The sequence below is a fragment of the Lycium barbarum genome, chromosome 8 (assembly GCF_019175385.1).
Source record: "Lycium barbarum isolate Lr01 chromosome 8, ASM1917538v2, whole genome shotgun sequence".
NCBI classification, from domain to species: domain Eukaryota; kingdom Viridiplantae; phylum Streptophyta; class Magnoliopsida; order Solanales; family Solanaceae; genus Lycium; species Lycium barbarum.
This window is the reverse complement of record NC_083344.1, coordinates 79,363,705-79,386,151: the sequence shown is the minus strand read 5'-3', so window position 1 is coordinate 79,386,151 and position 22,447 is coordinate 79,363,705. Positions and strand designations below refer to the sequence as shown.

Genomic DNA, 22,447 nt, shown 5'->3' with positions numbered 1-22,447 from the left:
GGGGAGCCTGATGCTTCAAGGTGTGTTCTTGCCACGTCAATTATAGACAGCCAATTTGACCCTGTAAGTTGTCCCTCTCAACTTCATTGTATTATGTATGTGCTATATTATTCTATTTGTGGGCTAATATTCCATTTAGGGGTCGTTTGGTAGAGCGTATAAAAATAGTACTGAATAGGGTGTATTAGTAATGATGAGGTGAGTTATGCGGGGGAAGAAAAATTGACTCATATCAGCTCTATTTCTGGTTCTTTTCCAAACACATATTCTGTTAACAGTTTAACATATGTTAGTTTAAAGGAGAAAATGATGGAAAACTTTATACACTCCACACAAGATCGCAAGTAAATCATTAGACAATTACATAAATCTAGAAGATTTGTTAGGGCATTTAACTTGGTCCATAGTAAGAATCGATTGAAGGAAGGAGGGATCTTCTAAGTCTTGTTACTTTCTTTATGACACTTCTCTTAATGAGCCAGAGAGGGAAATAATCGGTAACAAACTTAGGGACCATAACACTATAAATAAGCTTCGAGATGACTTTTCACAATAGGTACCTTTTTAGATATAGGCCCATCAATATATCTGAAAATTGTACTGGGTTTCTCATATATGAAGCCCATACGTTATTAACTGATATTTCTATAAATTAACACTTTATTTGATCAGAAAAATGGGCTTCTTTAATTGATAGCAATCTATGTACAATTATATTAAATATGTGAGTCCACTAAATAGAGAATTTCTAATAGAAAAATCACACACTTAGGTTAATTGAAGGTCTGATGTGCTTAGTCAAATAACACAAGGATCAAAATTGGAATATAGCAATAACTCGGGGACCAAAAGTGCTATTTACCCATTAGTTATACATAGGTTGAAAACAATACCAAACAAGGAATTAATAATACCAAAGTTAATATATGTATTACTTTCTCTAATACATCCTACCAAACGACCCCTTAGTGTTTCTTTTAACTCATTGTGGAATAATGTTTTCTGTCTCTGTGTTTCTACATGTATAATGTACGGGTTGGGTGGATAGTTTTATTTGATAGAGAGATGAGATTTGTATGTTAAGTTATTGCGTAGGAGCTGTTTCTAGAGCCACTAGGTGTTGTTTGGAGTTGTGAATTTCAGTACACTATCAGTTCTCTCTAGTTTCAGAAAAGGGTGAAAAAGGTTTTGGTTATGGAATATCGCAATGTATAGAAACTCCTATGAAAATTACAAAGAAAAATGTATGAAAGGAAAATGAACCAAAGCTGAAGCTTCGGAAAATGAATCAAAGCTGAAGCTTCGGAAAATGAACCAAAGCTGAAGCTTCTTCCACTATTAAATCAAGTTGGCTGAGGGCCTTTTTTCCTCTTGCACTTTGATAGTGCTTTGTACTTCGGAGGACTTTTGGTCTGATTTGCTTGTTAATAGAATGGATAGTTCTTGTCATTAACCCAAACATCAAGATAAGAGAGAAATCAAAAATGTCAGGAAGAAACAGAACAAAACAATTCTGTTTCCTCCATGTTAGGGATTGAGGCATTTCAAGTGACAGCTTGGCTCAATTTTAGGTTGTATGCTTTATGTAGACATGCTTATTGCTTAAAATTAAACCCAATCGAGGATTATAGTTTCTTAGTTCTGGCATCTTCCAGTAAATCATCTAGCTATATAGCATGCTGATATCATATTAGAACTGATCTCCATAAAATTTAGATATTCATCTTCTAAAGATAATAATTTAGCCTTTGAGTGGCAACTGCTTCTACGGAACTACTTGGCCTGTGAGATATCTAACCATTGTGATTTTTAATAATTGTTTGCAGCTTCTAGGTGTAGCAAGAAGAAATGGCTTGGTAAGCGTTTTTTATCTTTGATCAAAATCAGGATAAATGAAGTTTCGTTTTCTTGAGTGTTGAGCAGCACCCTTTACTACTTTTATACTGCACAGATTGAGGTGCTTAGTCCTGTCAATGGAAATGTTCGTGCATCCATTTCAAATCAAAATCAAAGTGATAAAATATCTGAAGATAATTCTGTTATCGGCTTGCATCTATTCAGAAAATAGAGGCAGGACTCATCATCAAGGTACTGTCTTCAATCTGCTTTTGGAAGTATCTTATCCTGGTTAGCTCATTGAGTCACCAACTTGTTAAATTGAACGTTCTTAGACATGGATAAAAACACATTGCTCAATAGCCCATTTTCCTCGGTGCTCCAATTATTTTAAATATGCAACTCTCCAGTACTTGATTGGTGCGGAAGGTAGACTGTCCTGTTCAAATGTGCTATTGACTCTTGAATTGGTAATGACATCCCTGGAGGTTGTTTGGCTTTGCACAAGGGATGTGGTGGTTCCTATGAGGACAAGTTTGTACTTTTCGTTAAGTTGTAAATAGGATTGTTATGCTGCAGTTATTAGTTGTAAACAATATGATTAATATTGGAATTTGTGTGAGACTAGAAATAAGATAAGGAAAAAAGGAGGGAGTGTATAAGGTGATGATCCAAAGGAATAATAAAAAGAAATAAGAGTTTGCATTGGTTGAGGTTTGAGAATACACCAGTTTCCGCATTCTCTTTTCTTTTTAGGTAGGCACCTCTTGGATATGAGGATGGATAGACTATAGGGGAGGATAGGGACGTGGAAGAATAAGAGGGATAAAAGTAAATGTAAAAGGCTATTTTTCTTGATCTCGACTGATGATCGTGCTGTTTCTGATGTTAATATGTGTTAGCAAGACCCTTCGCTAGTACCTTATAAAAAAAAATAGCAAGACCCTTCGCTAGTTAGCCAGGGGCAAAATATGAACCTAATATGGAGTTTGGTCTTCCGAGTGATCAGTGGCCCTAAATATGAACCAAACATTGGCGATGAGTTAATCCCCTAATATCCCATTTGCTATCCCTGACTAAGAAACCACCTATGATAATATCTACACATAGTTAATAACTTGGAATTCTCAGGTAAGTGTTAGCACATGTATACAGTTTCCCTTCTGCAGTGTGCCTAAAGTGGAATAATTGATGGCTACTAAATTCAATTAATATTCCCTGATATCCACAGCCAACGTCTTCAATAGTGGTGAGCAAAACAACCTAGTTTTTAATAATGAGTTACTAAATGCGGGTTAGTAACTAGCACTCTTTTACTTGATTAAAAAAATGTAACTAGCACTCCAAGCGAAGTGCTTTCAATGTGTTGGCAATAAGTTAACAAGGATGCGGCTTGGAAGATGCATTTAATGTAAATCTCACCCAGAGTAAAATAGGCTCGTTCCTAAATTCCTTCGTGTTACATTTGTATATTTTCTTATACATTTATAGGTCATGTACCCTGCTTACGTGCACAATAAAAGGACAAGCAAGCATGAAGTGTGTTAAAATGTCAAAATCACCTGAAGATTCTGGTGTTGAAGGTACAGAAACGGCATGGAATGTTAGTGGTTCAGGCAGCATTTTGTGCTCCAAGGTTGACGCAGATGAAAACTATGCATTGTTTGGTGGGTGAGTAATCGTGAATATTGGGTTCTGCAAGATAACCTTAATGGTGGAAAATAGAATGATTGTTATGACTTATTTGATATTTCAAGAAGGGCGTTGAGGTTAACGTATGGGATCTGAACCAGTGTGCTAAAATTTGGACTGCAAAATCTGTGAGATCCACCGTCATACTGTGTAGCATTTGTAGTTGAGAAAGAATTGATTGCTTATACCTAGATTTGTCATTTTAAATGTTTATTCCAGCCAGCAAAAAATAGCCTTGGTATATTCACCCCAACTTGGTTTACATCTGCAACTTTCTTGTGCAAAGATGACCACCGCAAATTTGTTGCAGGCACGAACAGTCACCAGGTATTTTGTTTTCTTAGCTAATATTTCTCATTGCCTCTGTTAAGCATGTGCTTTTCCTTTGTATCAAGAGAGCAATTTTGATGCAATGGATTCATTCTTCTCTTTCCAGGAAGGACTTCATGCAATTTTATTATTACATCTTTTGACTAACACTAGGAATTCTCTCGCATTTGTGAGACCAAAAGGAATTTTTTAGGACCACTTCTTTCTTGGAGTGGGTGGAGGGATGAGTGAATGGAAATGGAGAGAGGAAAGGTGGGTCCAAGAAATAAACCAACAAGGTTCCCAAATGGGTGAACTGATTCTAGTGTTGGATGGTTTATAACTTTCGGCTCTCATAAGTTAGTGATACTCCAAAATGCCATACCGTAAATTTTAAGCCGGTATCAGTGCTGAAATAGATTGGACACACCCAGTAAATTCCTTTTGAATCATTTTATGTCCTTTACTTTTTTTCATAAATTCTTACGGTGCTCCTGCTCAAATGGACTAGTCTATAATTTTCCCTTCAAATAGACTGGTCTTTAATTTCTGCCCTTCAAATGGGCTGGTCTTTCATTTTTGCCCTTCAAAATTGAAATTATGCCTAGCGGGGCATAAGTTCTTTAAGAGATTGTGGTGCTCCCCCTTTGTTATACTATCAACTACAGAGACCCTAAATCTTATTTGTTGTAGGCTGTGTGTCTACCAAACAGTATATGAGGGACCTGGTTGTGTACCAGTTCCCTTACGCAGTGCAGTGCAAGAATCAACGCAGTATTTTTACGTGGAAAACTCCTTGCTCAAGGGATTAAAAACCACGACCTACCCCAGTAGGATTTCAACTCCATTACACCGAGCAACTTTAGGTTACAACTCTATCGTAAGCTAGGAATTAACTCCCATAATCCTTCACCCTTACAATAAAGCTTATGCAACCTAGGAACTAACCCCCATAGTCCCTCCACACTTGCAGTACTCTGATTGCAACCAACCTCCACTTGACTATCTCTAGCCAAGAAGCACTAATACACCTAGACTAACTCTAGCCTAGTGTACCACTCAAAAGCTTGCGGAAACACACTTCTCGCAAGTACACTTTGAGACTTTTAAGATACCTACAAATAGCTTCTCAAACAAGAAGAGTAGGTTTTCCGTTTAAGCACAAAATGAACAAGGATTTACAACAACCTAAAGAACATAGACTAAACTCATATCAGGATCTGGTTCTTCAGCTTAAAAGTAACTTTGTTCTTGAGAGATCTTGAGAACTTGTGTCGGTAGCTTTGCACGATTTAGATTAGGCTTTCAAGTCTACTCAATATGTTGCCATCATGTTGTATATATAGTGGGAGCATGTGGGGTGAAAAGAGAGCACTCTTCAATTTTGACCTAAAGCATGGGCCAACTCACTGCTGTACTTGTGTGCAGCAAGTGGCTTGGCTTTACAGCTGTTCTTTACTGACGGTGGTAGGTGCACAGAGAGCAGATTACAGACCAGGTCTCTATCTGGTTTTGAAACAGTTTGACAATCATCAAAACACGAATGCACTTGGAACTATCAATTTCCCCCTTTTTGATGATGACAAACTCATAGACTGATGGTCCCCCTGAGAACCAGCTTCCCACTTGTTCCCCCTGCGAAGCAGATCATCATTTTCAAGGCACTTGCAATATGTTAGCAACATAATACCATTTTCAACCCATCATTGTCAAGGCACCTGCAACATGTTAGCAACATAATACCATTTTCAACTAGAAGACAAACATTGCCACAATATCATCACATATCAATCTTCTAGTTCTTCCCCCTTGGTTAGCACATCTTCCCACAACAGCCATCACAATCATTTATTCGATATGTCTCCCCCCTTAATCACAATCTTTTCACTACACAAAAACATCTTTCCCCTTTTGGCATCACAATAAAGATTAAAGCACAGCCAAGAAGAATTTTAGATATATTAACTCAGAGCCACAAGGGCAACACTATCATGAGAAGTAAGAGAAACATGCAAGCAGTTAGACTAGCACGAAATAGAGTAAAAATCCCAAACAGGTAATACAAATACATATCATAGTAGCCAAATCAGAAAATGAATAAAGGAGAAATTGTCATTAGTGCCGGAACATTGTCACACAGAAACATAAAACAGGGAATAGGATTAAAAAAGGCTTAGGAAGATGAATTTGATATGAACAAGCTAAGGAGCTTTGGGCTTCTGTGAATTTTGGGCCAGGGCTTTGAGGAGATTGTTCATTTGTTCTCCGTTGACTCTCTGGTTGTCTATCATCTGATCCTTGAGCTCATCCACCTTCAATGACATCCTCTCATTGTCTAACTTGAGCCTCTCAATTTCCAATCTTGCAGCTTTCAGAGCACCTTGAGAACTAATTTCTTTCTCTTTCTCAGATAGCTGAGCTTGAAGGACAGCTTTCTCAACCTTTACCCTGTGTAGTTCAGCAGTAGTGATCTCTTGAGCTTCAAGCACTTTTGTGATTGTGGAGACACTTCCCACACCACTTTTCTTAGGTATATCCTCATACTCTTCCAGAGTTCCCATGGAAAACATATGCTTCTTTCCTGACCTTGAAGTGAGCAAATACTTTGGTCAGAAGAAAACCATATGAGAGCCCATGTTGACCCCCTGGTGCTCTCTTCACCTTGATGATGTGCTTAATCATAATAGCAGGAAGGTTGATAGGCTGGTAGTCAGTCAGTGCCTCATCACCAGATCTTTGATAGAGGTCTTGGTGTGACCCTATTTTCTTGGAAGCAGGACTTTGTTCACCATTTCAAACATGAGTTGAAACTCTCCTTTCAGCTCTTTCTTTAAAAGTCTAGCCCTTGACTCGGCATCCTTTACCCCATTTTTGACCATCATAACCTTGAAGCCCTTTGAAGCCTCTGCCTTTCCATTTATGGTTCTCTACCCTTTAGTAGGAACTTTCAGAATATCTCCCCGTATCTTTTCCTCCAACACAAATTTAGTCCCACTAACTGATGCAATGAGAGTACTGATATCATCGGAGTAGCAGAGATTTGCATAGAATTCACAGACTTGTTCCTCATACACACTCGGTACAGGTGGAGCAAAGAGATGAGTCCATCCCTGAAATTCAACAATTTCAATCAGTTCTTTCATTTTAGATTTTTCTGCAACTTCAGGGTCAAACACCCTCCCAGCAACACCTTGTGTTTCCCCAGAGATTGTCTTCTCTCAATTTCACTTTGAGCAATAATTTTGCTCACCCTTTGCTTGTTGAAGGAACCGGATGCCTGAATCATATCACTCCTTCTCTTCTTTGAAGGGTTGGATTCATTTGTCGACCTGTCAACCTTAGCTAGTTAGACCTTTGACTTACTGTTCCTCTTCTTAGCAATTTCCCTCATAAGTGAGACATCTTCCACTTCTGCTTCTTTCTCTTTATTATTTCCTTTGGCTACTTCAGTCTCCATATCCACTAACTCAGTTTCATCAATAAATTTACTCTTCATCTGAGAACCCATAGCTCTTTTCCTTCCCTTGGCTTTACTTGCTTGAAGAGCTGATTCAAGGGCTGCCATTGCTGCATGCTTACTCTGCCTGGTTCTTGGTGCGGTTCGACCAACGGTAGTTCTCACCGAGGATGTGGATCCTTTGGTTTGTTTTACCTTTGACCTTTTCTTTATTTGAAAGACAAGAGGTATGTCATCTTCGTCAGACTCATCAGCATACGCACGTTGACCATGATCCTTCTCTGGTGACATCTCAGTAAGAGGTACAGGTTCAGGAGTTATGATCAGGTCTAGGTTCCTCCTAGATGACCCTGGTGCCTCACCCCACACAGGAGCTGACATAGGTCCAGTTTCTAGGGTTCCTCGTGAAGAGAGAACTAGTCTCTCATTTGTTTCTTGTGAAGACCTCATATTTTCTAACTTACTCATGGTACACATGGTCTCAAGTTCTTCCATAAGAGCAACATCACTACTCATCCTACGAAAATGTCCCTGACCAATCCCAAAAATAGTACCATCCATTGACTCCTCTACTCCTTTACCAAGATCAACAGAAAAAGAGTTACCTTTTTCCACATTGTTTTTGTCAATCTGAGTGGTTTGTTCCTCTTTTTCATTCGTGACTTTTCTTTCAACAGACCCTGAAGAGACCTGATCCTCTTTAGCTTGATTTTGATTTCTCTGTGTTCTCGAAGGGTTGACTTGTAACTTCTATACCATGGTCCTGTTCTTTTTCGTCAGTCGTTTGAAAGTACTTAGACACTGATACTGTATACCCACTGCTGATAGAGTTGGGTTTTTCGATTTGGATAGAGGTGACTGAAAAGGGTACAGTTTTTCTGCGAGTTTGACTGGCGACAGAGGATTTTGAGGAGGAGGTACCAAGATTTAAATTGATGGATGTTTGGGATTTTGGGGAGAGCATGGGCTGGTTTGATTCGGGAGGATTTTGAGTGGTGAATCCTTCGCTCGACGAAATCGACGGTTTGATTTGAGAAGGAAAGAGAAGAGTTTTAAGAGAGAGAGAGAGATCAGGTTTGTAATCGAAGAGGAAAGGTGAGAGGATATGTTTGGACTTTCAATTTCAATTGAAGAGAAGGGGAATACAGTCAAGGGTATTTGAGAAGGAACAGGGACGAATGGGTCGGGTCGATATAGAGAAGATGTAGCGGTTTGGGGAGGATTTTCAAAAAGCTGACTTGGAACTTTATGACATTTTCCATTTTATACAAATGCTGAAAAGGCTACTAACATGGTTTACAGGAGATTGTTTCGGCAAAGACTCTGAAATGTGCCATGTCACTTCTGCTTGCGTGTTATAAGACATCCGTGCGTGTATACCTGTAACAGTATAGAAGTGAGTTAGATATCGCTGAAAAACACTTTTTCCAGGATGGTACCACTCCTCTTGTCCTAGCCATCTTCAGCAACGTCCTTTCTGCATTCAACTGGCGCATGTTTGGAGCTTCGCTTAGCATCTAGTGAGAATATTTCAGCATTTTCTCTTAGAAGTATCCCGTGTTCTGAAACACAGAAGGGTGTACTGTCATGTTTTCTAATTCCAGTGACACCCTCTCCTTGGCAGTTACTTGAGTAAGAAAGCAATATTCATTTTCTTGATCTCCTCCCTTTTTCACCCTCAAGCCTTCCATCACAACTGTTGACTTAGCTTGGGACCACATTCCAGATTGGGTCCCTTAAAATAATGAGTGGAGTGAGTTAAACTTCCTTTCTCTTGTTTAGGGAAGTTCACTACTTCTTGATGCAGCAAGAATTCCTCCTTTCTTGATTTCTGTTTAGCAGTGTTTTCATTGTGTAGATAGTTGGAGATGCCGAACTTCTGAAGTCCGTGCTCTTGTCTGTCTTTTGTACTCAAGAGATCCATAGATATGGTTGAGGAACGACTCTCCTGCAAGATATTTACCTTGTTCAGGCTTTTCTGGAGTTGTTTTTCTCTTGTAGATTCTTCAACCTGTTCCCTTAGATCTATAATGCACGCCACCATATCATCTCTTTCTTGCTCGGAACTGTTGAGTTTTTTAATTATCTCCTTTTCTTCAATAAGTTCATGACGCTCATTTAACAATTTCTTAATCAAGGAGACTAATCTCTTATGGGGACATCCCTTTATCTTCACTTGATCAGCAAGAGGATTAACTTCAACCTTCTTTCTTTTACTTCCAGTGTTAGATTGTTTACTTGAAACAGAGTCTGACTTATCCGTTGAAGTTTCACTATTGTCCTCATGATGATTTTTCTTGAGATCTTTGCCATGGTTTCTTCTCTTTAGAAATTTATCACTTCTTTGAATGAATCTCTGAAACCGGCGAGTGAGATACTCCATTTCTGATTCATCATCGTAGTTTGGATCTCTTCTACTCTCATTATCCAGAGCATTTCTTTTCTCTTCCTTTGCCTTCTTTTCTTCCAAATCTGACTTTCTAGTAAGCTCATATATCTTGAGGCAGCTAATGAGTTCCTCAATGGTAAGATTTTAGAGATCCTTGGTTTCAGTGATGATATTCACTTGGTTCAACCAGGATTCTAGAAGTGCGTCGAGTAGTTTGTGAACTAGAAGCCTTGTCTCCATGATTGACCCCAGAGAGTGAAGTTCATTTATGATTGAGGTGAATCTAATATACATGTCATGAATTGATTCGCCAACGTTCATTCTGAAACAGTCATTTTTTGAGGAGAGCATTTGACGGGCATCCCAGATTTCCTTTGCAGAAACACATTTGCTCCTTAGGCTTGATGATGCTGAGCTGGATTCTCCTTCTTTGTTTGATAAGACTGCCATTAGAATGAACCTTTCTAGGTGTTAACCTTTTAGAGAGGGCCTGCTCTGATACCAATTGTTGTAGGCTGTGTGTCTCTACCAAACAGTATATGAGGGACCTGGTTGTGTACCAGTTCCTTTATGCAGTGCAGTACAAGAATCAACGCAGGATTTTTATGTGGAAAACTCCTTGCTCAAGGGATTAAAAATCACGACCGAATCCAGTAGGATTTCAACTCCACTACACCGAGCAGCTTTACGTTACAACTCTATCGTAAGCTAAGAATTAACTCCCATAATCCATCACCCTTACAATAACGCTTATGCAACCTAGAAACTAACCCCCGTAGTCCCTCCACACTTGCAATACTCCGATTACAACTAACCTCCACTTGACTAACTCTAGCCAAGGACACTACACCTAGACTAACTCTAGCCTAGTGTACCACTCAAAAGCTTGCGGAAACACACTTCCAACAAGTACGCTTTGAGACTTTTAAGATACCTACAAACAACTTCTTAAACAAGAAGAGTAGGTTTTCCGTTTAAGCACAAAATGAACAAAGATTTATAACAACCTAAAGAACATAGACTAAACTCATATAAGGATTTGGTTCTTCAGCTTGAAAGTAACTTTGTTCTTGAGAGATCTTGAGAACTTGTGTCGGCAGCTTTGCATGATTTAGATTAGGCTTTCAAGTCTACTCAATATGTTTCCATCATGTTGTATATATAGTGGGAGCATGTGGGGTGAAAAGAGAGCACTCTTCAATTTTGACCTAAAGCATGGGCTAACTCACTGCTGTACTTGTGTGTAGCAAGTGGCTCGGCTTCACAGCTGTTCTCTACTGATGGTTGTAGGTGCATAGAGAACAGATTACAGACCAAGTCTCTATCTGGTTCTGAAACAGTTTGACAATTATCAAAACACGAATGCACTTGGAACTATCACTTATCCGATACTAGCAGTGTTGTCAAAGGCGCGCTTAAGCTCTGTAGCGTGGGTCAAAATGTGTTGAGCGCTTCACCTCGCTTAGTGTGCGCTTCAGTGTCGTTATCAAGGCTCTAAGACATACTTTTCCTTGCCAATAAGCATCTCTGCGACACTGAACAATTGATATTTCGCTTCATCGTAATTGTTTTTCAATTTCTTTGTTCATATATTTGTTATTTATGGTTATAATTATTAGTTGTGTTATTTCTCCATTTGCGCCTTTTATTAAAGCCCGTGCTTTATTTCCGCTTTGCGCTTAAAGCCCTAATAGACCTTAGAGCTTTTTTATGCTTTTCACTTTTGATAACAATGTATACTAGTATATTGAAATGTGGTTACCTTTGACTCAAAAAAAAAATAGTATATTGAAATGTATAGCAGTGGGAAGGAAGTCTCAATAGGGGTTGATCTAGACAGTTACCTTCTGGAATCTGCTAAAATAAAACAAGCTAGCTAATTTTCGTATCCCTTAGAAGTTCTCGGCTGCAGAGATATACAGGGTTTGGGTTTCTTCAAATTCCACAATGTGGTACCATCTTTCATGCCAGACAACAACAAGAACAACATACCCAGTATAATTCCACATGTGGGGTCTGGGGAGAGTAGAGTGTACGCAGACTTTACCCCTACCTTGGGAGGTAGGGAGGCTGTTTCCGAAAGATCCTCGGCTCAAGAGACCATCTTTCATGCCAGAATGCTCTTTTATTCCTTTCACTTGTTGAGAAATAAAAGACAGTGTTAGTTGATAGTTCATTTTGAAATTAATAGAAAAAGGCCTTTTTTTTTATCGTAATGGTTTTGTGGTTAATTAGCATAAATATCTTTCAGCCTATTAAATAGACTCAACTTGATCCACATCAGATCCACATGTACCTTAGTAGTAAAACCTTCGCAGTGTAATTGAACATATTTGATACGCTAAAAGTTGTATTCTGAACCGGTTCATTTTCATGTATGTAAAATTTATTGCTAATATATACTGTATCAACTTGGCTATTTTGTAGGTGCGTCTTTATGATATTTCTGCACAGAGAAGGCCTGTTGTTTCATTTGATTTTCACGAGACCCCTATTAAAGCTGTAGCTGTGGATGTAGATGGACATACGATATACATAGGAAATGGGTCTGGCGATCTTGCTTCTTTTGATATACGCACTGGTAAACTATTGTCGCACCATAGTGATTGCTGTTTATGTTGTCATCAAAGTAACTCACATATTTATATCTCTGCCATGCAAGTAAATAGTACTTTATTGCCTTTAACTAAAAAGTAAGTAATACTTTATTATTGAGAAAGAGTACATTGAAAAGGGCAACACATCCTTAAAACCAGTATTCAGATTTTTCCAAATATTGAGGATATTGCTATAAAAAGTTGTGATTGTGCATGTTGTTTTCCACATTTTCAGTATCCAAGTGTGTTCTGTCATTTGGTTCTGGCACAGAACGGATAGCGTTTATGATTGTAAGGAAAATGTTTTATGTGACAAATAGAAATCATCAATTTATTATTATTGTGTTTCCTCTATGCTAATAAGGTTTTATGTTTATCTTAGCCACTGTACTTTGCATTTATTTTGGCTGACTTGATGCAAGCTCATCATGTGTAAGAATGTGTGATTTGGTTTATGAATTTGCTCTCATGTTGTGATTCACATGTCTAGGCTCATTTAATTCACATATTGTGGGTCTCACAGTTGAGTGTATCCTCCTTTTTAGGGAAACTTTTGGGATCCTTCTTGGGGAAATGTTCTGGAAGTATCAAATCCATAGTCAGGCATCCAGAGCTCCCAGTTATAGCCTCATGTGGTGACTATATGAAATCGCTGTTAGCTTGTTTATAGTACAATGTACTATATTAATGGAAGTTGCTGCCTGGGGCCACGAATATTGTCCTATTTTTATGTTGGCTCCAGATTTTCTGTATACAAGATATGATCTCATAATAGAAAATCTTAAGCTTGTTTAAGAGCTGGAGCTCTGGAACACAGTCTCTTTACAGAAGTGCTATTGTCTTTCTTCAAGTTTTATTGCTCATAGTTATTTACTTGACCAAAAATACTCTTGACTCGGTTTGGACAGCTATTTACGCATTTGGGATGTCAAGTCAAGGCAACTTCTGTCTGCGGTATGTTTTTTATTTGTTTCATAGCTTTTTAATAATTGTGTGGACAATTTAATATTACAGCTCCTGTGTCCTCAGAAAGTCCATTTTCAGTCTTTAAGCACTCACTTCCATCGGATTCACTTACCATTATTCTACTTTGAAGTTGGTAAAATTAATGTTTATTGAGTTAACAGTCTAATTCAACAAAGTCACACTGAGTACTAAACTATGTTGTAATGTCCCCAAGACCTACATGCTCTGTCTATTAAAGGGATAATTGGTGACATTTCTACGGGAGAGGTTTTTACTTGAGGAAGAAACCCTTCTTTCTGGGTTTTATCTTTTTCTTTTCTTGCCCCTTTGGTGAAGATAATAGTTTGTTAAAAATAAAGTATATGGGTTTCCCGGACATAGTCCTACCTAGTGGCGGAGCCAGGATTTTCACTAAGGGGATTCAACAAATATAAAGAAATAAACATATGAAGAGGCCAAGTGGATTCAACATCTACAATATATGTATATAAAATAATTTTATCCTTGCGCCGTCCTAGCTTCGCCCCTGGTCCGTGCTGATAATTTTTTTGGGTTCGGATCTTATGCTTCAACACACTGCTATGTCTTCCCTCTTACATGTTACAAAGTAGTTAACTGGTTAGCTCAAAAGAGATTCAAGGTTAACATGTTCTGATTACCCATCATTGAAACCGTGCAGCATTTCAGATCCAAGGGTGTACGGTGCCATGAATTTTCATAAGCATGCATATATGCAGAAATACTACAAAAGCGAGAATTTGGATGAGTATTCCTTGTAAATTTAAAAGCAACGTCGTTGGCTGTTAATAACGGAGAATGAAATGACTTATTGTCCATGGTTACAAAACCTTGGGATTGATCTGAGACAGTAACAAAAATCTCCACCCATATCAAAGCACAGCCTGTCCGAAGCCCGGATAAAGAGTAGGGTTCCGGACCTTCCGGTAGATTGACGGCCAGTTTAAAAATAGTTAACTGTGTACAGAGGATTCATGTAGCCAACCTGAACTAATTTGGGATGAGGCGTAATTAATGAATGATGAATGTGTATCTGTTATTTATCTTAAATCAGTAGAAGAGAAGATTCTCAAGTACAAGCTGGTATGTGGTTGCAGGTTTTCTTGAAGCAGCATCTTAGCAGTGTTGTTTTTGATTCAAAATTTTCTGCCAGAGGTGCTTTTGTTTTTACAACTCCTAGCTTTTACATGATAAATATTTTGCTTCTGACACATGGTGTTTAAATTCTTGTATACAATCCGTTACTTCAAATCCTTTTTGAATTTAGATGGGAACTTATCAGGAAAACTGAAGACAAAAAAATTCTCATTTTTTTTATATATATTCCACCATATGGGTGCTTGGAATGAGCATACTTGGAGTTCTTTGGTCGATTTTGTGCACCACTCCTCTTTTTGCCTTTAAAAATTTTCGGTTGATTTTGTCAACAGCTATTGAACTCTTGATTGTATTCATCTTTGTCAGTCTAATAGACTAACAATCACCCAGACTATGCCCTACCTAATTTTGTTCTGTTCCACCTTCCCGCCTTCTCGTTATTAGCCTTTTCTTTTCTATAAGATCTAATTTGACTATCCTAACAAGTAGAGGTGTCATTATTCTTGTTCAGAAATTCAGGTACCTCCTCAGCAACAAGATACAGATGAAACATTAGAGATGGAAGAAGAGGAAGTGAAGCCTGTTAAAAGGAAGAAGGCATCAAAAGAACACAGTGGAAGCAAGAAAGTGAAGACCAAGAAAAAGAGTAAAAGGTCAAAAGCAGACAGTAGTGATGCTGCATAATAATTTTGATTTCTGGAATCCTTTTATTCTCGATCACATGTTAACTTCGCCAGTTCAACTAAAGGGCACCATACCATACACACCAGAACGCGGTGATAAGTAGTGTGAATTCAATGACTTGGCTGCATTTGTATGTGCAAGCAGACGAAGAACTTGAGTAATTGAATGCATTGTTTGCTAAATATCAGCTAGACAGTTGGAAGCCAAGTTCCAGGTTTTTTTATTTTTTTTTTATTTTTTTAGGAGGCAAGCCTGATCATCCTGTTTAGTCTCTGTAATGCTAGATTATGCGGATAAGCAAATTTTATGGATTTCAATTTCCAGAGGCACTTTGGAAGAGTTTTTCATTATGCATACAACTGAGTTGGTTTATAGGTGGCTTTGGTATATGCTGGATTTAAGTTAAACACAAATCTTATGAGGTAAAAACCAAATTTTCAAAAGGGGAAAATTAGCATAATCACAGTGGCATCACTGGGTCTAGCTTCTTTCAGGTGATTGTTTTAAAAAGTTGAAATTTGCAAGGGCCTATCTTTCTTTATCTTTTTAATTACCTTTTTAACCACTTATTTCAGGAGTTATCAATTTTTCGTATTACGTCTAGGAAATGAGGTTCTTTTGGAGTCCGGAGCCTAAATGGCATTAAAATGTCCAAAATTAACCAAATGGGGTTTTGGTATATCGTGGATGGGGCAACGTAATACCCCCAAAAAAATTTCTACTTGTCAGAGTAATAACCAAAAAAAAATAAAAAAAAATTGTAAAACGTGGACTGGTCCACGTTTTACAAAATATGTTTTTTGTAAAACGTTGGCCAGATTTAGAGTCCGCAACTTAAATGACCCAAAAAGTGAGTCCGGGTATCAAAATAACCCGTTAAAAAAAAAAGTAACCAAACTACCCTTTGCGCACTAATTTAGTGCGCAATATGACCAAATTGCAATATAGGTTATATTTTTTTCCAATAATTTTAAAGTTTGGAAATTTCACGTTTTTTCCATACTTTAACCAAAGATTAGTCATGTTTCAAAATTCTGAAATATCAATATTTTATATAGAACTTGATATATATTTTTTGCGGACAATAAAGTCGACTCATTACATCAAGTATACCTAAACGTTTGGATCGTCATTTTAAGGGTTGTAAAGTGCCCCCAAGTAAGTTTTGTTTGTTTGAATGTTGTTATCTTTAGGTTTAAGTGTTTTATTTTATAAGGTTTTGATTTAAGTGTTTTATTATTTAGTCAAGCCATTAATTTATTTCAAATGTACAAATAAAAATATTATATTAAAAAATAATTCATCCAATACGAGAGGTACAAAATAATTCATTACAATAACAAAATAATACCAAAATATTTAAAATAATACGTCAAGTACGAGAGACTCTTCCACTACAAGACGTACTTGCACCACCACGGCCTCATAGGCTACACCTTATCATGTCCCTCCACCAAGGTTCGATCCCTAGTGGTTGAGGTAAAAGGTAGTTAAATAGCTAGACCGACCAAGCCAAGTTGGCATTTAAGCAACATGTAGACACTTTTTATGTTAGTGTTCACTAATGCTATTTATTTTGTTTTCTCAAATTGAATTTCCAATTTTGAAATTGACATTCAAAACTTCATCACCACGAGATTTCCATCTTGAAATCTACTTTTTATCATTAGATTTTTACTAAGGAAGAATGAAAATGATGCACTAATTTTTGGGAAAAATTCAAATTGAATGAGATAATGGGCGTTTTTTGGATCTCGGAAAAATACCCAAATAAAAAAAATCTCATAAAGCAGACAACCGAGCGCAAAGTTATAACCGTTTAAAATTTCATCAATTTAAAACTATTTTTTTCTCCCTCTACTCCTTAAAATAAAATTGCCTTGTCTAAAGTAAAACACTTATACCTAACGATAACAACTCACCAAACAAAACTTATTTCGGGGCACTTTACAACCCCTAGAACGACGTACCAAACGTTTAGGTCTACTTGATGTATTGAGCCTACATTATTGTTCGCAGAAAAAGATATCAGGTTCTATATAAAATATTAATATTCTGCAAATCCCATGGTAATGAAGTTTTGAATATCAATTTCAATGTTGGAAATTCAATTTGAGAAAACAAGACAAATAGCATTAGTGAACACTATAAAACATAAAAAGTGTCTACATATTGCTTAAACCTAAAGATAACAACATTCAAACAAACAAAACTTACTTCAGGGCACTTTACAACCGCTAAAACGACGATCCAAACATTTAGGTATACTTGATGTAATGAGCCGATATTATTGTCAGCAAAAAAAGATATCAAGTTCTATATAAAATATTTATATTTCGGAGTTTTGAAACATCATTAATCTTTAGTCAAAGTATGGAAAAATGTGAAATTTCCAAACTTTAAAATTGTTGGGGGAAAAAAAAACCCTATATTGCGCACTAATTTAGTGCGCAAAGGATAGTTTGGTTACTTTTTTTTTAATGGGTTATTTTGGTACCCGGACCCACTTTTTGAATCATTTAAGTTGCGGACTCTAAATCTGGCCAACGTTTTACAAAATATGATTTTTGTAAAACGTGGACCACGTTTTACAATTTTTTTTTTTATATTACTCTGACAAGTTGAATTTTTTTTTTGGGGGGGTATAACGTTGCCCCATCCACGATATACCCCTTTTGGTATATCGTGGAAAGGACAACCCCATTTGATTTATTTTAGGCATTTTAATGCCATTTAGGCTCCAGACTTTGTTCTTTTGTGTTGGTATTTTTCCTTATGAAGAATATTCTAAGAGATTGATTTCAAATTGAAAAAATTGATTCAGCTTAAATGAAACAATAAAGATAGAGAAACAAAAATAAAGATGAAACGAAGTTGGATACGATTCTTAAGATTGTATTTTCGCCAAACCCTAACGTGAAGGAAAAACATAGCCATTACCGCTTTTTCCTTGTCACTTTCAGTCAATGCAACCAAAATATCCTAACGAGAGCAACACAGTCGATTAGTGGAGATAAAATTACGTGAATTCTTTTTATTTTTAACAATCTCCTTTTCTTCTCTCTATTTTCAGAAAAAAAAAACGAGAACAAAAATCAACTGAAGAATTTTCTAAAAGAAGATCTTTAATTGAAAAGTTGGTTACCGCCTAGAAGACGTACATAATAATAATAACAAATGCTTTCAAGGGAGTGATCCAATATTAGAATAGTTGGAAGTAAAATATGTATGAAAATAGCTGGTATTGTATGTACGCATTGGTGGAACCGTGGAAGTGGGTGCAAACTCACGCTAACGTGTTTAAAAAAGAGAATAACAAAAAGGAGAAGTATGGCATGAGATCGGACAAAATTTTGACCGAACTCTTAGTCCCAGTGTTTTAAAAGGCGTTTTCGGGGCGGGGTGTACCAAAAATGCCTCGGGGCGATGGGTCGGGGCGAAAGTCTCCAAAGGTGTACGCCCAGCAATTCGGGGCGTACGCCCGGGCATTTGGGGAGAGTGTTTTTTGTTGGGACGTGTTGGGGCGTAAGCCCAGAAAACTTCTTCAAACTAAAATGAAATTTGTTAAATAAGTCCTTAATATAATGCCTAAATTCTCAAAAGTCAACATGTAATTACTCAAATGTTTTAAAAAGGAACTGGAACATTAAATTTAAAAGTCAAGACCTTTTTTTATTGTTAGAATGCCTAATATATATTCTTTTCTAATTATTTATCTTGTCTTCTACTATCTCAAAAAAGTAACGAGTAGTCACTTGTACTTGTAAGTAGCATATAATAGATTGTTCTAATTAGTTTTTTTGTGGGGGTGGAGCATATATATATATATATATATATATATATATATATATATATATATATATATATAACACTTATTTATAGTTTTCTTCAATTTTTTACGCTATTTCACCTATTTAAAAGTATTTATTATAATTATATCATTTTATAAAATACTAAAAATTAAAACCCCATGGGGCTTACGCCTCACTGAGGCAGACGTAAAACGCCCCGCCTTACCCCTCGCCTTTTAAAATACTGACTCTTACGTATAATAATATAGGGCAAATAAAATATTAATATTAAATAAAAAGAATAATTGGGAAAATATTAATGACCGTTCAATTTTGAACCAAATTGTAAACCAACCATCCAACCGACCAATAGTTGTATATGGAAAAATAAATAAAATTAGAAAAAAAGAAGCGATTCGCTTCACCACATCACATGCTATAAAGCCGCTTTCTTCTTCTCTTCTTCTTCTTCTTCTTCTTCTTCTTCCTCCTTGTTATATTTTGAAGCCACCATAATTTTCTAAGAAAACCTATATTGCCTTTCTCCTCTACATTCAGAAAAGAAAAAACCAGTTCAAAGAAAAATGTCATCATTTAATGAGGCACCACCAGGTAACGAAAAAGCAGGAGAGAAGATCTTCAAGACTAAATGTGCTCAATGCCATACTGTCGACAAAGGTGCCGGTCACAAACAAGGTACCCTTCTTCCTTACTTACAACCCCTTTTATTTTTTGTGTGTAAAGATTTCTTGTCAGATCTGATGATTATGGTTCTTTTTCTGCTTCTACATGTGTTTTATTGTTTACAAATTTATTCATCTCATGAATATATTGTTGTTGTTTTTATTTTTCTTTGGTGAAGGCTAAACATTGATTGGTTATTCTATCAGATCTGCAATTATGGGCCCATGTAGATCGATGTTACTGTCATATATTTGGTTTCCTTTTTCCAATTAGTGACACTTTTGTTTTTTGGGCAATACATATTATAACGTTTTGTTCTTATTCTTAAGCGCTAGCCCCACCATGCCTTCCACCTTCTTTGGATGGTTGTTACATATCGTTGCAGAATGTATTGTATTACTTATATGATAGTTTATTTTGTGGTATTGTATTGTACTGTACTGTATTCTTTTGATGAATACAAAGATCTTATTGCTTCTCGTCGTTACACAATGCCACACATATAACAATTCGATCACACCCAATCAGTCGTTACATCAAATTGGACTTTTCATCATTATTTCATCGTTACATAATGCTTACAATGTAATAAAATTTAAGTAACAATCAAAACAAACACTGTATTTAAACTAACAACACAATACAATAGGTAACAACCATCCAAAGAAGCTATTAGTATTTTGACAACACTGAGTTTAAGATCTCGCTTTAAAGGAAAGGTTTTTGTCCCAGCTAAATTAGTGATTGCTCTATGAACTTAGATTAAGATTTTGTTTGTCCAAAAAGAAACAGATAGAATAAATTCAAATAGCACTCCAGGTATTGTTTAACGTGTTGTCTCTATGTAATGTTTTCTTGGATTTCTGATTATTGCTTAGTTAGATGTTTAACAATCATTTAATTATGATTTACTTGATTCAGGAATTTATGAGTTGAACACTTTATGGTACTTATGATGATTATTTTTCTCCAATTGTGACTCATTTAATTGTGTGGAAAAATGACTAGCTATAAATTGTTGTTTGTTCAGTTTATCTGCTAAATAGTTTCATATTTTTTAAGTGAATAATGCCATATCTCAAAACTAGGTTGCTCGATTTCTTTGATAAATGTAGTATGTTTTGCTCTTAATGGCTAACTTACCGATGGTTTGTTGAAGGGAAAACTAGATTGCTCAGTGTTCTTTGTTGTCACTATGGAATTAGTTTAGAAATGATTGCAAATTCCAAACCAAGATTTTTTTAAGCTTATTTTAATGATACTCATTTTGCAGAATACCAGTATAATGATGTTCGTTGTATTACTTTTGTGTTCACCATTCGTTTTTTATGGTTGACAAATGAGTCGTAGGAGGGGGTGGTATTATAGTTATTCCATCCCACTTCTTCTATATGTAAGATGGTCCTTTCCCCTTCTTTGATTTTGTTGCCAATGTTTTCTCAAATCTCGTAATCTCTTGGTACTTCCTTAAAAGGGTCCATGTTGACAATTATCTTTTCATATCTTTTCTAGGTGATGGGTGTCTGGCAGATGTGTAATTATTTTCTTTAGAATTGTTTTGCGAGTTGTGTTGTAACTTACAACGGTGTCTATTTTAACAGGACCTAATTTGAATGGACTTTTTGGAAGGCAGTCTGGAACTACTGCTGGTTACTCCTACTCTGCTGCCAATAAGAACATGGCCGTGAATTGGGGAGAAAACACTTTGTATGATTATCTGCTCAACCCCAAGAAGGTGCGATTGGCATTTTCATTATGTTAGGTATTTTGTGTTTATCATCGAGATATAAGGTTATTTGATGGCTCAACCATGCTGCATAATTTTTTTGAATCCTCCCTTGTGGGAATTGCATGGAAGTATACATATTGTAGTTCCCTTTGCTTTTCTACTATCTTATATTTCCTTTCAAGAAAATCTGCATGTTCCTTATATGCAATGCTGTTGATTGTTTCTACAGTACATACCTGGAACAAAGATGGTTTTCCCCGGATTGAAGAAGCCACATGAGCGCGCTGACCTCATTGCCTACCTGAAATCTGCTACTGCATGAGGAACCATTGACACACATTTTCCATTTTGTAGTCTGATAGGTGGCATGTTTTGCTATGCGGAAGAAGATAAACCATTGATTTAAAAAAAAAAAAAAAAGTAGACCTCTTATGGTCTGACTCATTTGTTTCCCAGAAAACTGGGTCATAGTAAATTTTTTTGTTACCTCTTGGAGAAAGGTAAAAAAACTCTTGGCAGACAAGGCCAACTTTAATATCATCATTCTCTCAAGATTATGTTTTGGTGGTGTGCTGCTTTTCTTGGTCCTTTCTCTTCTTTTATTCTACGCAAATTTAAAAGTAAAATTTGATCCATTAGAGAGAAATATGTTTCTGCATAACCAGTTAAGCAGGTATATACATTGATTGTCTGTCATTACAAATCCAAAAAAAACGCAAAAAAAGTGGACTCTGGATGAAAGAACGTTGTTCTAGTTCATTGAGTTCCTTGGGCATAACCACAATCTGGTTTTCGGACATAATATATTCTCCATTGGGATAATGTACCTGAATACTTGGATAGTTGTAACACTTACTAGGTGGGATATTTGGATACTGGGTGAAGTCAGGCTAAGGCAAGGACCAACGTATAAAAATTAAGGTCAGAGAGAACTCTTTTAGCTTAATAATGAAGGTTAGGGTCGATCAGAGATCTTACCTCTTACATGAGCGTTGTATTTGAAGTTGAGAATTTCTCTTTTGAAGTGAGTATGTGAGTCTCGTCTGTAGCTTAAGCGAGCCTTTTTTATTTTTCTGAATAAATAAGTGTATTATATATATTGAATCAAGGAGGAGTTGTCAAATGTATTTACAAACTAGAAAAGTGCATCCCTTTCTATACTTAAAGGGATTCTATCAGTTCTATTAATGTACTAGC

The 22,447-nt window shown here is 36.6% G+C and overlaps 2 protein-coding genes across 2 annotated transcripts; both read left to right on the top strand.

Moving 5' to 3' along the window:
• The first annotated feature begins 3,385 nt into the window (after nt 1–3,385).
• On the top strand, nt 3,386–12,950 carry LOC132607899 (uncharacterized). Its single transcript, XM_060321977.1, has 5 exons — nt 3,386–3,472; nt 3,597–3,656; nt 3,748–3,855; nt 12,111–12,264; nt 12,826–12,950. The coding sequence occupies exons 1-5, from the start codon at nt 3,386–3,388 to the stop codon at nt 12,948–12,950; spliced, it is 534 nt and encodes a 177-aa protein (XP_060177960.1).
• Nucleotides 12,951–19,288: 6,338 nt separating this feature from the next.
• Nucleotides 19,289–21,807, top strand: LOC132606224 (cytochrome c). The gene is made up of 3 exons (XM_060319630.1): nt 19,289–19,533; nt 21,123–21,256; nt 21,480–21,807. Exons 1-3 carry the CDS (start codon nt 19,422–19,424, stop codon nt 21,570–21,572), a joined length of 339 nt encoding a protein of 112 aa, XP_060175613.1. The 5' UTR covers nt 19,289–19,421; the 3' UTR covers nt 21,573–21,807.
• Nucleotides 21,808–22,447: the final 640 nt, after the last annotated feature.